The sequence below is a fragment of the Salmo salar genome, chromosome 01 (genome assembly GCF_965601325.2).
Source record: "Salmo salar chromosome 01, fSalSal1, whole genome shotgun sequence".
In the NCBI taxonomy this organism is placed as follows: Eukaryota; Metazoa; Chordata; class Actinopteri; order Salmoniformes; family Salmonidae; genus Salmo; species Salmo salar.
This window is the reverse complement of record NC_138291.1, coordinates 20,046,911-20,062,863: the sequence shown is the minus strand read 5'-3', so window position 1 is coordinate 20,062,863 and position 15,953 is coordinate 20,046,911. Positions and strand designations below refer to the sequence as shown.

Sequence of the window (15,953 nt, the reverse complement as noted above, 5' to 3'; positions counted from 1 at the left end):
TGGAGCGCACGGCCTGCACAACCCGTCCTGGCTGGATGGTCACTATAGCCCGGCACGGGCGGAGCACTGGCACAGGGCAAACTGGGATGTGCTGGGGAATGAGGGCTGCCGTGCGTAGAGCAGGCGCAAGGTAAACTGGGCCGAGGAGATGCACTGGAGACCAGATGCGTTGTGCCGGCACACTTCTTCCTGGCTGCCGGCCAACTCTCACCCAGCAACGCTGCAGAGCCCTTATTGGCCGCACCGGACTGTGCGTGCGTATGGGCGACACCGTGCGCATTTCTGCGTAGCTCGGTGCTCTCCTCGTCACCCGCTCCCCACAGTAAGCACGAGGAGTTGGCTCAGGACTCCACAGCAACTCTGCACAACTCCCCGTGTGCCCCCCCCAAAAAATGTTTTGGGGCTGCCTCTCGCACTTGCCTTTGGGCCTATACAGCGCCTCATAATAGCGCCGCTCTGCCTTTGCTGCCTCCAGTTCCTCCTTTGGTCGCCGGTACTCCCCAGCCTGCCTCCAGGGTCCCTTTCCGTCTAAAACCTTCTCCCATGTCCACAACTACAAATATCTCTCCTGTTGCTCCTTCTTCCGCTGCTTGGTCCTTTTTTGGTGGGTGGTTCTGTCAAGGGCGTCGTAAGGATTGGACCAAGGCGCAGCGGGTAAAGTGCTCATCTTCTTAATTTATTTAAAGCAAACACTTAAACAAAATAAACAAACGACGAAAACAGTTCCATAAGGCTCCCAGGCTACACAGAAAATAACCACCCACAAAACACAGGTGAAACCAACACAACTAAATATGGCCTCCAATTAGAGACAACGACAACCAGCGTCCTCTAATTGGAGGTTATTGCCAAAAACCCAACATAGAAATAGAAAACTAGATATAAACATAGAAATAGAAAACATAGAACCTAAAACAAAAACACCGAAACACACAAAACAAACACTCCCTGCCACGCCCTGACCAAACTACAATGACAAATAATCCCTTTTACTGGTCAGGACGTGACACTCACGTACAAATGACTCATGTCAGTACATACAATACACTTTCTTCTCATCAACCAAGCTCGATTAAAATGACCTTAGAAACCCTGCTTAGTGTTCTGAGCTGTTTCAGACTGATTCCATTAGCGCTTTAACTTTCCCAAAGTACAGTGCAAGATATGAGGCATGTCTCCAACAAGACACCGACAAAATAATTCAAAATTGCTTTATAGTGCAGACTAAGCACGTTCCTTGGTGTCTGATGAAGCCTACTGTAGCACCAACTAGTGATTTGTGAATGATCAAACATAAAAACAACTCCAATATAATCAGAGAAGACCAGGGAATGTCAGTCTGGAAAAGGAAAATATACATTTTTAAGGGCTCCATAATTGGCATGTTGAATCTAACAATCCTAATCTAACCCAAGTGAATGTGGAGGGAGTCATGTGATGTGTCCTGAAGGAGTGAAACCACTAATAAGACAACCACATCTCTTTCCTCTGGGACACAGAAATACTAGAATGTAAGTGGTTAAGTGAAAAATTTAAGACATGTTTTGGTCGTACATAAAACACGCAGATGAGGATTTTTGTGTGAAGCTCAATTTCATCAGGGTCTTCATTTAATGCGCAAAGTCTCATTTAGAACAAACGCGACTGCCAACGTGAGCTTTGAACACATTACAATGTTGTAACAGCTATGACAAACTATTTGATTAGTGCTTTCTATAGTTTAAATTACATTGATTCACTCTCTGCAGACCACACATAAGAGAAACGGCAGCCCTATAAGGCAACACATTTAATAGTAACAGAAACCGGAACCCATTGTCCCTGACACACATTATCATTAATGAAACTAAACAGGTTGGGTTCCATACAGATGTAGGAACTTAATTTGAGCCAGTAATCTACAGCAGGAAAATAATCCTGCACGAACAGGAAATGTGAATTATTACGTGGATTATAAGCATTTCTAAAACTCAAATACACTACAAGTTTGCATTTCCTTCTGTGCAGGAAAATGATCAGCAACAAAAGGGTGATTAAATTAAGATCTGTAGACACTGAATATTTCATACTAACGATATGGGAGAGAGCTCTATGTGATTGATTTAATAAGTAAATCATGCTTCTTCTCCAGGTCTCCAAATGACAAACAGCTTGGTGTGGATGATTCTTACTTTGGCTCTTGTCGTCAGGACTCAAGTGATGGGGAAACATGAAGTTCGCCTCCAGGGACTTGTCCAGTAGAGCATGACTGGAGCTGCCAACTGAAAGCGAGAGAGCGAAATAGAGAGACAAGTGGTTACATGATTGTTTTTATTGACTGTGTGTCCCTAGTGTTTCCACACAACATGGTTGACAGCAGAGGACTATTAGACAGTGGGACATCAGGCTGTCCTTCCATTTTAAAGTTCAAATGAGAGATATTGCCTACCCTGGGGCCTGTAGATCAACACAGCTGCATGAACAGCCAGTTCAATCAAGACAAGTAGATTACTGAAGACGCCACTGACGCAAAATAATATAATGACAAACAGATCCATCAAACTTAAGTATAGTTGGCTTACGGCAGGTAGCCTAGTGGTTAGAGTGTAGGGGCGGCAGGTAACCTAGTGGTTAGTGTGTAGGGGTGGCAGGTAGCCTAGTGGTTAGAGTGTAGGGGCGGCAGGTAACCTAGTGGTTAGCGTGTAGGGGCGGCAGGTAACCTAGTGGTTAGCGTGTAGGGGCGGCAGGTAGCCTAGTGGTTAGAGTTTTGGGCCAGTAACCGAAAGGTTGCTGGATTGAATCTCTGAGCTGACAAAGTAAAAATCTGTTGATCTTCCCCTGAGCAAGGCAGTTAATCCACTGTTCCCCAGGTGCTGTGAATGTTGATTTAGGCAGCCCACCGCGACTCTGATTCAGAGGGGTTGGGTTAAATGTGGAAGACCCATTTCAGATGAAGGCACTCAGTTGTACAACTGACTAGGCAGCCCCCTTTCCCTTACTCAATGTTCCCTGACGAGGCCTTTAAATACAAGTTATTTTCATGGTACCCATTTATTGAATATCCCAAATTAGTTTTCATGAAAAACCGGGACAATAAGTTCCATACAAGGTAACCATAACATAACAGCTCATAACCTTCTCTCTGGATTGACATACAGCATATTAAGTCCTCTTGTTGACATAAATTAACAACACAGAACAAACACAAAAGGCTGGGCCTGTCTTTTAGACTTGGCAATAAAACCTTTAGATCATTTATAGAGGATGGGACATTAAGATCTTTCTCTTATTCGTAGTAGTTAGGAATGCCTCCTCCCTGAATCTGTCCTTACATTTCAATAGCATCAGCTGAACTTAATTATTAAGTAAACCCTTTAGCTACAACTTGTCCACACTTACTCAGTTAAATGAGGGTGGAGGGGATCATGCTGTAATCCTGGTCAGTGAGTTTTACATTAAAATAAACCACTTGGATAAACAAATTCTGGAAATCATATTTCACTGCCTGTTTATTTTATACCACAGGAGGCATCCAACGTAATCTGGGATCTTAAGGCAGCTTTCAGAATGTGTTAACAATAAAATATATATAAATAAAGTATTCACAGAAGAGCCATAAACAAGACCAAACAGCAGGCAATATTGCAAGTGTGAATGCTCTGTTTAACAGAGGCTTAGGGATTCTAAAGCATGAAACACATCTAGAATCTCACTGCTGATTGGTATTTATCACAGTGGGAAACATGTACGTAAATCTGGGACACTCCATTTAGTATGATACAGTGCCTTCAGAAAGTATTCATACCCCTTGACTTATTCCTCATTTTGTTAGCCTGAATAAAGAATGGATTAAATATATGTTTTTTTCTCACCCATCTACACACCATACCCTATAATGCAAAGCTTCTAAGAGCTTTGCACACCTGGATTGTACAACATTTGAACATTATTATTTTAAGAATTCTTCAAGCTCTGTCAAATTGGTTGTTGATCATGGCTAGACAGCCATTTTGAAGTCTTGCCATAGATTTTCAAGCAGATTTAAGTAAAAAATGTAGCTCGGCCACTCAGGAACATTCACTGTCTTCTTGGTAAGCAACTCCAGTGTAGATTTGCTCTTGTGTTTTAGGTTATTTTCCTGCTGAAAGGTGAATTCATCTTCCAGTATCTGATGGAAAGCAGACTGAAACAGGTTTTCCTATAAGATTTTGCCTGTGCTTAGCACCATTCTGTGTCTTTTTTATTCTGAAAAATTCCCCAGTTCTTAACGATTACAAGCATACCCATAACATGAAGCAGCCACCACTTGAGTGGTACTCAGAAATGTGTTGTATTGGATTTGACTCAAACATAACATTCTGTATTCAGGAGAAAATGTTAATTGCTTTGACACATTTTCTTTATAGTATTACTTTTGTGCCTTGTTGCAAACATGCATGTTTTGGAATATTCTTATTCTGTACACGCTTCCTTCTTTTCACTCTGTCAATTAGGTTAGTATTGTGGAGTAACTACAATGTTGTTGATCAATCATCAGTTCTATCCTATCACAGCCATTACAATCTGTAACTGTTTTAAAGTCACCATTGGCCTCATAGTGAAATCCCTGAGCAGTTTCATTCCTCTCCAGCAACTAGGTTAGGAAGGATTCCTGTATCTTTGTCGTGACTAAGTGTATTGATACACCATCCAAAGTGTAATTAATAACTTCACCATACTCAAAGGGATATTCAATGTCTGCTTTTTAAAAATGTGTGATACCAATAGGTGCCCTTCTTTGCGAGGCATTGGAAAACCTCCCTGGTCTTTGTGGTTGAATCTGTGGTTGAAATTCACTACTCGACTGACGGACAGTCCAGATAATTGTATGTGTGAGGTATAGAGATGAGGTCATCATTCAAAAATCCTGTTAAACACTATTATTGCACACAGAGAGAGTCCATGCAACTTATTAAGTGACTTGTTAACCCAACTCCTCTGGCACTGTATATAAAGTCTAATATTGGGATGCAAACTCAAAATTGAATACATTTCAACTATATATCTGACATGGTGCAGGTGTCTTCTTTTTTTTAAATTATTTTGTTTCCAAGTAGACTTGTTTAAGACTACTAAGAAGCAGTCTGTGTGACCCTGATTTAGCGTACTGTAGTAAAAGGTTAAGTCAAAACGTAAGGAGGGTGGTCGGTCACGCGTATAAAGCAAAGGTATAACAATCCAAAGGCTGCATGTTCGAATCCCGTCACGGACAACTTAAGCATTTGAACTAATTAGCAGCTTTTTAACTACATTGCAACTGCTTTGCATGTTAGATAACCCTTCCCCTTCCCCTAACCATATCCATAACCCTTTTAGTTAACCCTTCCCCTAACCTTAACCATTTAACCTAACTCCTAACCTTAAACCTAACCTTAACCTCAAACCCTAACCCCTAGCCTAGTTAACCATAGCTAGCTAACGTTAGCCACAGAAAATTGTAATTGTTAACACATCATTTGTTTTTCAAATTCATAACAAATCGTACGTTTTGCAAGTTCGTAACCTATCATACATTTTTAAATTTTTTACATTTTAGTCATTTAGCAGACGCTCTTATCCAGAGCGACTTACAGTAGTGAATGCATACATTTCTTTTCCCATACTGGTCCCCCGTGGGAATCAAACCCACAACCCTGGCGTTGCAAACACCACGCTCTACCAACTGAGCCACACGGGACCATACGAATTTTAACTCGGAACATATCATACGAAATGGATGATGGACATCCACAAACTAATACATACCATACGAAACGTAAAATACATTGCCTTCAGAAAGTATTTACACCACTGGAATCTTTCCACATTTTGTTGTGTTATAGCCTGAATTTAAACTGGATTAAATGTAGCTTTTATTTATCACTACGCCTACACACAATACCCCATAATGTCAAAGTGGAATTATGTTTTTTTTTTAATATAATAAAATAAATTAAAAAAGAAAAGCTGAAATGTCTTGAGTCAGTAAGTATTCAAACCCTAGGTTATGGCAAGCCTAAATAAGTTCAGGAGTAAAAAGTTGCTTTAGTGTGGAAGACACATTTCAGTTGAATGCATTCAGTTGTACAACTGACTAGATATTCCCCTTTCACTTTCCCAGTCAAAAGTTTTGACACACCTACTCATTCAAGGGTTTTTCTTTTTATTTACTAATTTATACATTGTAGAATAATAGTGAAGACATCAAAACTATGAAATAACACATATGGAATCACGTAGTAACCAAAAAAGTGTGAAACAAATAAAAACACATTTTATATCTGAGATTCTTTAGCTGTTCTTCTATTTTACCAAATAGGGCTATCTTTTTTTAACAATCCTTATTAATTATGAAATTATGAAAAATATTAATAACATTCCACCCATGAGGCCAAAGGCGGCGCTTTTGGTCATTGACTGCAGGAAAGGGAAGGAACCTTCTGTCTTATGTAACCATACCAAACGTAACATATCATACTAATTTGAGTGTCTCGGGTTTTACATTTAATATGTTACGTCTAGCCATGAGACCAGGCTGCAGCGAGAGGCCGTTCCTTCTCTTGCTAGAACAGAAGCATTACCTGCTGCTTGCCGACCCGGTAGCGACAAACCTACCGTTCCTACTTGCAGAATCGCAATGCTGGTCAGTGGCCTACAACTTGACTTTGAGCCAATCAGAGAGCACGAACACCCACGTGGGGGAGCCAACAAAAAAATGAAAGAAATAAGCCATTTTCTCCATACATCCACGGATGAGGCAGTCACACGTCATATCTAATGTAGGCTACATTTACATTTACATTTACGTCATTTAGCAGACGCTCTTATCCAGAGCGACTTACAAATTGGTGTATTCACCTTATGATATCCAGTGGAACAACCACTTTACAATAGTACATGTAGCCAAGTGCACAGACGCAATTCACACAACACTAAATACTTCCTCCAAGCTTGCTAACCACTGTAGCTAGTATTTACATTATAATTAAATCACAATGGATTAGCTAGTTTCCATGAAACAGCTGCCTGTGTTAGCTGCCGAGTTAGTTCAGTGTCCTTAGCTAGCTAATTAGCTATGTTGTGCTGGCTAGCGAATATGCTAAAGTTAGCTAGCTAGCTAAACATTTGGCTATGGGCTGGCACTGGCAATATGGGATTATGGAGAGTGAATTAAACTGTTTCTTCATCATCTTGATAGGTAGTTATCTAGCTGTGGCCATCTGGCTAGTATTAACAAGAGATTTCTATAAAATAGCAACATTATTACAGCTAGTTACTGCCACCTTCTGGCTTAGAGCATTTTAACAAGGCTGAGTGGCTGACGACTTCCAAGGTCCTTGCTTTAACACAAAGACCTCTATAAAGCCCTACTCATGTTTCCTGATCCCTCTGACTCAACCATTACGGAGAAAACACATGGATTTCACGTGATCACGTGATCTTATGTGAAGTTAATGTGATAACATGAAATTACGTGAAATTTAATGTGAAATCATGTGATTTTCCACGTGCAATTATGTGGTTGTTCTGTAGGGGAAGGCTCCAGGCTACCGAAAGGCTTTACATCTCTGACTCCCCAAACAGGAATTCAGCAGAAAGGGTTGAAATAGATCAAATGTGAATAAACAGATTAATTATAGAAAGCAAGCCAAATTAGAAACAACCATCACCAAATTGTGACTACAACACATTCACACAAAAATAAACTGGACATGACAGTTTTAGCTCTATGGAGTGGAGGGCCGGAAACAGGACACAAGGCCAACAATCAGAGCCCTGGGGGTTAATGGAACAATCATGTGACACACCCCCACGGTCCAGTTAGGATCAATACACACTAACAGGGACAGGGGGTTTCACAGTGGGTCGGCATAACTCAACAACACTGGACAAAAGAGACAATTAAAATAAGACAATACTAGTATTGTATGAAAAGCTCACATGACAATGGACAGTCTGTATGTTGCCAGATGCCCAATAAAAACATAAGAGACAAGGTCACATTGGCCATGCTTGAGAAATGTTGTTATTAAAAGCAGTTCGCTAAGTGAGGTCAGACTGTAAATACAGTATTTAGAGTAAGATGCTGCAGTTTCACTGAAAACACCAATATATTTTCTCAGTTTATATGCCCTTTTCAGAGACCGCTTGGGATTCAAAAGCTATAGAAAAGCCCTTGGCTTCAGAATAAAGCAATTGTGGGTTCAAAAACATGCTGAAGAAAACACTAAAACTCATAAATGTATGTTTACTTTGGGTGTGTTGGCTTGTTGGCTAGCTACTGGCTACCAAATATGGCAAAGCGTAAGGAATTGTTTGACTGTGTAGCCCTTTCCTGCAGTAAATTGACCTAGTGGCCTCATGTGTGGAATTGTATTAATATTTAAAAAAATGTAAAACAAACTGACTAAATATTTCTATGTCAAATGGTTTTGCTATATTTCAGTCTTCTGTAATGTATATAAAGTGTAATATTGGGATGCAAACTCAAAATTGAATACATTTCAACTCTATATCTGACATGATACAGGTGTCTTCTTTTTTTAATCCCATAACCAAAGATGGTACATGGCTAGCTGGGGACATGCTGTCGGAGTCCGTACAGCCAACGGGATTTTCACTGCATCGCGCCGACAGGAAAAAACATCTCTCTGGTAAGAAGAAGGGCGGGGGTGTATGTTTCATGATTAACGACTCATGGTGTAATTGTAACAACATACGAGAACTCAAGTCCTTTTGTTCACCTGACCTAGAATTCCTCACAATCAAATGCCGACCATATTACCTCCCAAGAGAACTCTCCTTGGTTATCGTCACAGCCATGTATATTCCCCAGCAAGCGGATACCAAGACGTCCATAAAAGAACTTCACTGGACTTTATGCAAATTGGAAACCATGTATCCTGAGGCTGCATTTATTGTAGCTGGAGATTTTAACAAAGCTAATCTGAGAACAAGGCTACCTAAATTCTATCAGCATATCGATTGCAGTACACGAGCGAGTAACACACTCAACCACTGCTACTCTAACTTCTGCGATGCTTACAAGGCCCTCCCCCGCCTTCCTTTTGGCATATCTGACCATGACTCCATCTTGATAGGTCCCCTTCTATAGGCAGAAACTAAAACAGGAAACGCCTGTGCTTAGGTCTATCCAATGCTGGTCTGACCAATCGGATTCCACGCTTCAAGATTGCTTCGATCACGTAGACTGGGATATGACGTATACGCTGACTCGGTGAGCGAGTTTATAAGGAAGTGTATAGGAGATGTTGTACCCACTGTGACAATTAAAACCTTCCCTAACCAGAAACCATGGATTGATGGCAGCTTTTGCACAAAATTGAAAGCATGTACCACCACATTTAATCATGGCAAGGCAACTGGAAACATGACCGAATACAAACAGTGTAGTTATTTCCTCCGTAAGGCAATCAAACAAGCAAAGTGTCAGTATAGAGACAAAGAGGAGTCGCAATTCAACGGCTCAAACGCGAGACGTATGTGGCATGGTCTACAGACAATCACGGATTACAAAAAGAAAACCAGCCCCGTCGGAGACATCGACGTCTTGCTTCCAAACAAATTAAACAACTTCTTTGCGCACTTTTAGTACAATACAGTGCCACTGACACGGCCCGCTACCAAAGACTGTGGGCTCTCCTTCTCCGTGGCCAATGTGAGTAAAACATTTAAACATGTTAACCCTCGCAAGGCTGCTGGCCCAAGCGGCATCCCTAGCCGTGTCCACAGAGCATGCGCAGACCAGCTGGCTGGTCTGTTTACGGACAAAATTTGATTTGGACAGTATTTCAGCTCCATCACATAAACCTTGGTTCATAACCCCCCTGCCGTGCTGCACATCTAGTCAAACTTAAAAGGTTATTCCTGGTGAACCAGGCACATACTACAAAAACCCCACACTTGGTAACAATGTTGAATGTTTACTCTTGATAAGAGCCTTTTGGGTACGATTGAGTGATTTTAATTGATTGCATGACTTAAATTTCACCTCACACCTTCCATGCTCTGACGACGTCTGATAAACAGAAGAAACACCTACAGAAAAACATTTAAATTGCCATACAAAATGGACTTGAAGATTTTCAGGGAAAACTGTAGCCCACAGTTCTCACACTGGAGTGTTTTCCTCATTATATTTTCAAAGTCCATTTTTCTTCCAAGGGTAACAGTACATACTCGGTTAGTTTCAAGTTTCAAGTTGTAATGTCACATGCACAAGTACAGTGAAATGCCTTTCTTGCAAGCTCCAAACCCAACAATGCCGTAATCAATATCAATGTAGTACTAAAAATAACACAAGATAGAACAAAAACAAAGGAAAAATAAGAAATAAGAAGAGCACAAAAATGGAAGTATTCTATATACAGGCTCAGTCAGTTCCAGTACCATATTTACAATGTGAAGAGATACTGGAGTGATATAGGTACAGTGACTTCAGAAAGTATTCACACCACTTTCCTTTTTCCACATTTTGTTGTGTTACAGTCTGAATTTAAAATGGATTCGATTTTTTTATCACTACGCCTACACATAATACACCATAATGTCTAAGTGGAATTACATTTTTAAAAATGTTTACTCATTCATTAAAAATGAAAAGCTGAAATGTCTTGAGTCTCTAAGTATTCAACCCCATTCTGATGGCAAGCCTAAATGAGTTCATGGATAAAGATATGCTTTACAAGTCACATAATAAGTTGCATGGACTCAATCTGTGTGCAATAATAGTGTTTAATGACTTCCTCATGTCTGTACCCCACACATACAGTTATCTGTAAGGTCCCTCAGTCGAGCAGTGAATTTCAAACACAGATTCAACTACAAAGACCAGGGAGGTTTTGGCTTAAACGTACTTGAACATTTATGGCAAGACCTGAAAATTGTTGTATAGCAATGATCAACAAACAATTTGACAGAGCTTGAAGAATTGTGAAAAGAATAACAGACTATTGTTGCACAATCTGGTGTGGAAAACTCTTAGAGACTTACCTGGAAAGACGCACACTGCAAAAGGTGCTTTTATCCAAAGCATTGACTCAGGGCTGTAAACACTTACCTAATTCAAATATTTCTGTATTGAATATTTTATAAGTTAGCAAACATTTCCAAAACATGTTTTCACTTTGTGATTATGGGATGTTGTGTGTAAATGGGTGTGTAAAAAATATATGAATCAAATCAAATCAAATTTATTTATATAGCCCTTCGTACATCAGCTGATATCTCAAAGTGCTGTACAGAAACCCAGCCTAAAACCCCAAACAGCAAGCAATGCATGTGAAAGAAGCACGGTGGCTAGGAAAAACTCCCTAGGAAAAACTCCCTAGAAAGGCCAAAAACCTAGGAAGAAACCTAGAGAGGAACCAGGCTATGAGGGGTGGCCAGTCCTCTTCTGGCTGTGCCGGGTGGATATTATAACAGAACATGGTCAAGATGTTAAAATGTAATGAATCTGTTTTGAATTCCGGCTGTAACGCAACAAAATGTGGAATAAGTCAAGGGGTATGAAAACTTTCTGACGGCACTGTAGATATGTATAGGGGTAAGGTGACTAAGCATCAGGATATATGATAAACAGAATAGCAGCAGCATATATGATGATTGTATGTGAGTGGGTGTGTGTGTGTAGAGTCAGTATAAATATATCTTCATATTATGTGTGTGACCAAATTAAGTGAGCGTTTGTGTGTGTGTTGGAGTGTCAGTGTGCATGAGTGTGTAGGGCCCTGTGAGTGCGTGTAGAGACTTGTAAAAAATATATAAATAAAATATAAATAAAATGGTCAACTGAAATAGTCTGTGTAGCCATTTTGTTAGCTATTTGGCAGTCTTGTGGCTTGGGGATAGAAGCTGTTTGGGAGCCTGTTGGTGTCAGACTTTATGCAACGGTACTGCTTGCCATGCGTAAGCAGAGAGAAGATTCTATGGCTTAGGTGGCTGGAGTCTTTAGTGATTTTCCAGACCTTCCTTTCCCACTGCCTGATATAGAGGTACTGGATGGCAGGGAGCTCGGCCACAGTGATGTACTGGGCTGTCCGCACCACCATCTGTAGCGCCATGCGATCAAGGGCCCCTGCCAAACCTTTTCAACCCTCCTGAGATGACAGAGGTGTTGTAGTGCCTTCTTCATGACTGTGCGCCTGTGTGGACCATTTTAGAGATTTGAAGACCAAAAAACTTGATGCTCTCAACACGCTCGGTAATAAAGCAATACTGAGCTATTTCAGGTATTTCCAAACTGTATTCTGACCAAAAGAGTGCCCAAAATGTATAATATTTGATCTCATCTGCAAGAAAATTAAGTCATTCACAGAAAAGATCTTTGGAAGGGAGCCATTTATTTCCAACCTTGTTTTAATGAAAACCATATCCAAATCCTGAGGTATGATTAATTATAGAGAGACATCAACTGGAATCAGTGGTCTGCATAATTCCCAACTGACACTAGTTTACACTGCAAACAATAATGAGTAGTTAAGACCTCCACGGGACATCGCAGAATGGTTGCCTAACGTCGTCAGGACATCCTCTGTTTGCTGGGTTTATACTGTTTGAGTCATCCACTGTCTATTCATCCAGAAAAGGCTACACATATCACACATGTTGGTGTTAGAAGCTCTGCAGGATGTCAAGAAAGAATGGTCCTGTGCCCACTGAGAGGGGATGTCCAGAGGGATACACTAATAATAGAGCTTTGACAGTGCATGGGCAATTTACTGGAGCTAAAAGGCCTAGACCATGGTGCTGTTCTTCCAATGCACCATTAAATGCCTGTACAACTCACTCATTACCATCTTTCATAGGTCATTAGAAAATAAACAAAGCTATAAAGTTCTTTACTGACTATAAACAACCGGAACTGAATAAGACTGGAAACTGAAAACAGCACAACAAAAAACTCTCAAGACAGTCAATTTACTCTCAAGACAGTCTACATAAAGATCCCAGAATCATATCAAAATGTTCTGAGCATCAGTGTTATTACCTTTTATAGCCTTTTCCTATTAGCTGAAGGTCCAAGTAGTATAAATAGTTTAACCAATGACTACTGTCAACAACACATGCTTTGATGAATCTAACAAGACCTGCCAAAAAGAAATCATGATGATTCTTTATTCACAAAGGAATTTTTTGTGGTGATATGACCTGGACAATTTATCCTGACAAATGAGCTTGGTGCTGATCAAACCCACTACTGTCAAACACATTTAACCACAGGGGTATACTTTATCACCATTTGAAGAAAACATGGAGGAATAACACTCCCATGAGCTTAAAATAGAAGTAACTTCTGGACATTGGGTTCCCTTGCTAACGCAGATCAGGATTTTAGAATAAGTGCCTACTTTTTATTTTAAAAAATGTACTTCCCTTTTCTCCCCAATTGCGATTCAAATACAACCTTGTCTCATCACTGCAACTCCCAGATGGGCTCGGGAGAGGCGAAGGTCGATTTAAGTGCCAAGCCGCACTTCTTAACACTCGCTCGCTTAACCCGGAAGCCTGCCGTACCAATGTGTCGCAAGAAACACAGTTCAACTGACGACCGTGGTCAGCTTGCAGGTGCCTCGCCCGCCACAAGGAATTGCTAGAGCGTGATGAGTAAAGTAAAGTCCAGCCAAAAGTCCAGCCAAACCCTCCTCTAGCCCGGACGATGCTGGGCCAATTGTGCGCCGCCCTATGGGACTCCCGGTTATGGGATCGAACCCCAGGCTGTAGTGACGCTGCAACAATCGGGAGGATGAGAGTGCCTCTTTATAAAAACTGATTTAAGGTATTTTCTTTAACTTCTCAATTTTTCAGTATCTGTATCTTTGTAGTGCTTTTATTTATCTGATTTGATTTTGATCATTTGTTATTGAAAAGCACTCTAGAAATAGTTATTATTATTTTTGTTAAAAAATAGCATAGTGAATTTTCTGATACATTGTGCGTCCGTCCATAGTGACTGTAAAATACAGCTTCAACATCCGTATAATACATTGACAATATCATCTAACCCTGAGACATTAGTGACAGAAGCAGTTGTGTTTGACCTTGAACACAAACCAGATCTCTGCTCTCTGAGGCTAAGGAGTAAAGTACAGCCACATCCAAAATTATTGGCGTCCTTGATGAACATGAGCAAAAAATTATGTATCAAATAAATAATACAAATACTGAGCTATAATGTAATACTTTCTGCACCCTCCCCTTGCGAGGATAACAACCCAGCCTTTTTATATAATGTTTTATGATATTGGAGAACACATTGGTAGGGGTCTTAGACCATTACTCCATACAGAATCTTTCCAGATCCTTGAGATCCTTCAGTCTGCACTTATGGACTGCCCTCTTCAATTCAAACCACAGGTTTTCAATGGGGTTCATGTACGGAGACTGAGATGACCATCGCAACATATAGATTTTTGGTCAATTAACCATTTCTTTGTAGATTTTGAATTGCGCTTGTGGTCATTGTCTTGGAAGATCAACTTGCGGCCAAGTTTCATCCACCTGGCAGAGGCAACCATATTTTTGGCTAAAATGTCCTGAAACTTGGTAGTTCATGATGCCGTTGACTTTAACAAGGGCCCCAGGACTAGTGGAAGCAAAACAGCCCCAGAACACTAAAGATCTACCACAATATTTTACAGTAGGTATGAGGTTATTTTCTGCATATGCATCTTTCTTACAAGGCCAAACCCACCACTGCTGTGTGTGGCCAAAGACCTCTATTTTCTTCTCATCTGACCATAGCACCCGGTTCCAATCCAAGTGCCAATGCCATTTAGCAAACTCCAGTCATTTACATTTGTTGGTTGACCTCAATAAATGCTTTTTTATGGCAACCCTTCCAAATAGCCTATTGGCATGGAGGTCGCATCTAACTGTAGATTTGGAGACTTAGTGACCCCAAGATGTGACCAAGTTTTGTAATTTCTTCAACTGTGGCCCTTGCAATCTTTGCCTCTCGAACGATCTTCCTTGCTGTGCGTGGGGACAAAATACACCTGTCCTCTACCAGGCAAGTTTACCACTGTTGCAGTGGTTTTAAACTTCTTATTTGTTGCCCTAATAGTGGTAAGTGGCATAGTTAGTTTTTTTGTCTCATTGGCTGATTAATGAAAGTCAACAATCATTTATCTCTTTTCATTTGTGAGTTCTTTGCCTTGCCCCATGTTTATTATTAATATTTATTTATTTAACTAGGCAAGTCAGTTTAGAACAAATTCTTATTTACAATGATGGCCTACCAAAAGGCAAAAGGGCTCCTACGGGGACGGGGGCTGGGATAAAAGAAAAATAATAATAATAATATAGGACAAAAAACACATCACGACCTGAGAGACACCACAACACTACAAAAAGAGAGACCTAACACAACAACATAGCATGGCAGCAACACATGACAACACAGCATGGTAGCAACACAACATGACAGAGTGCATTGATGTGTCCTATAAAGAGCATTGGCGGCAAATCTGATGGCCAAATGGTAAAGAACCTCTAGCTGCTCGAGAGCACCCTTACCTGCCGATCTATAAATTAATCTAGCATGGGTAGGATGGTCATCTGAATCAGGGTTAGTTTGGCGGCTGGGGTGAAAGAGGCGCGATTACGATAGAGGAAACCAAGTCGAGATTTAACCTTAGCCTGCAGCTTTGATATGTGCTGAGAGAAGGACAGTGTACCGTCTAGCCATACTCCCAAGTACTTGTATGAGGTGACTACCTCAAGCTCTAAACCCTCAGAGGTAGTAATCACACCGGTGTGGAGAGGGGCATTCTTCTTACCAAACCACATGACCTTTGTTTTGGAGGTGTTTTGAAGGTGCCAAAGACCCCTCAGAGACACCAATACTCATTAGCCGGCCTACAAGAATGGAATGGTCTACCGCATCAAAAGCTTTGGCCAAGTAAATAAAAATAGCAGCACAACATTGCTTAAAC

At 40.7% G+C, this 15,953-nt stretch overlaps 1 protein-coding gene across 1 annotated transcript in view; it reads right to left on the bottom strand.

The window, feature by feature from the left end:
• Window positions 1–15,953, bottom strand: part of LOC106571863 (tyrosine-protein kinase receptor) — a 106,535-nt gene that overhangs the window by 77,554 nt on the left and 13,028 nt on the right. Inside the window, exon 2 of the mRNA XM_014145404.3 lies at window positions 2,172–2,261. Within this exon, the coding sequence (XP_014000879.3) occupies window positions 2,172–2,261 (90 nt within the window). The remainder of the gene's footprint in view (window positions 1–2,171; window positions 2,262–15,953) is intronic.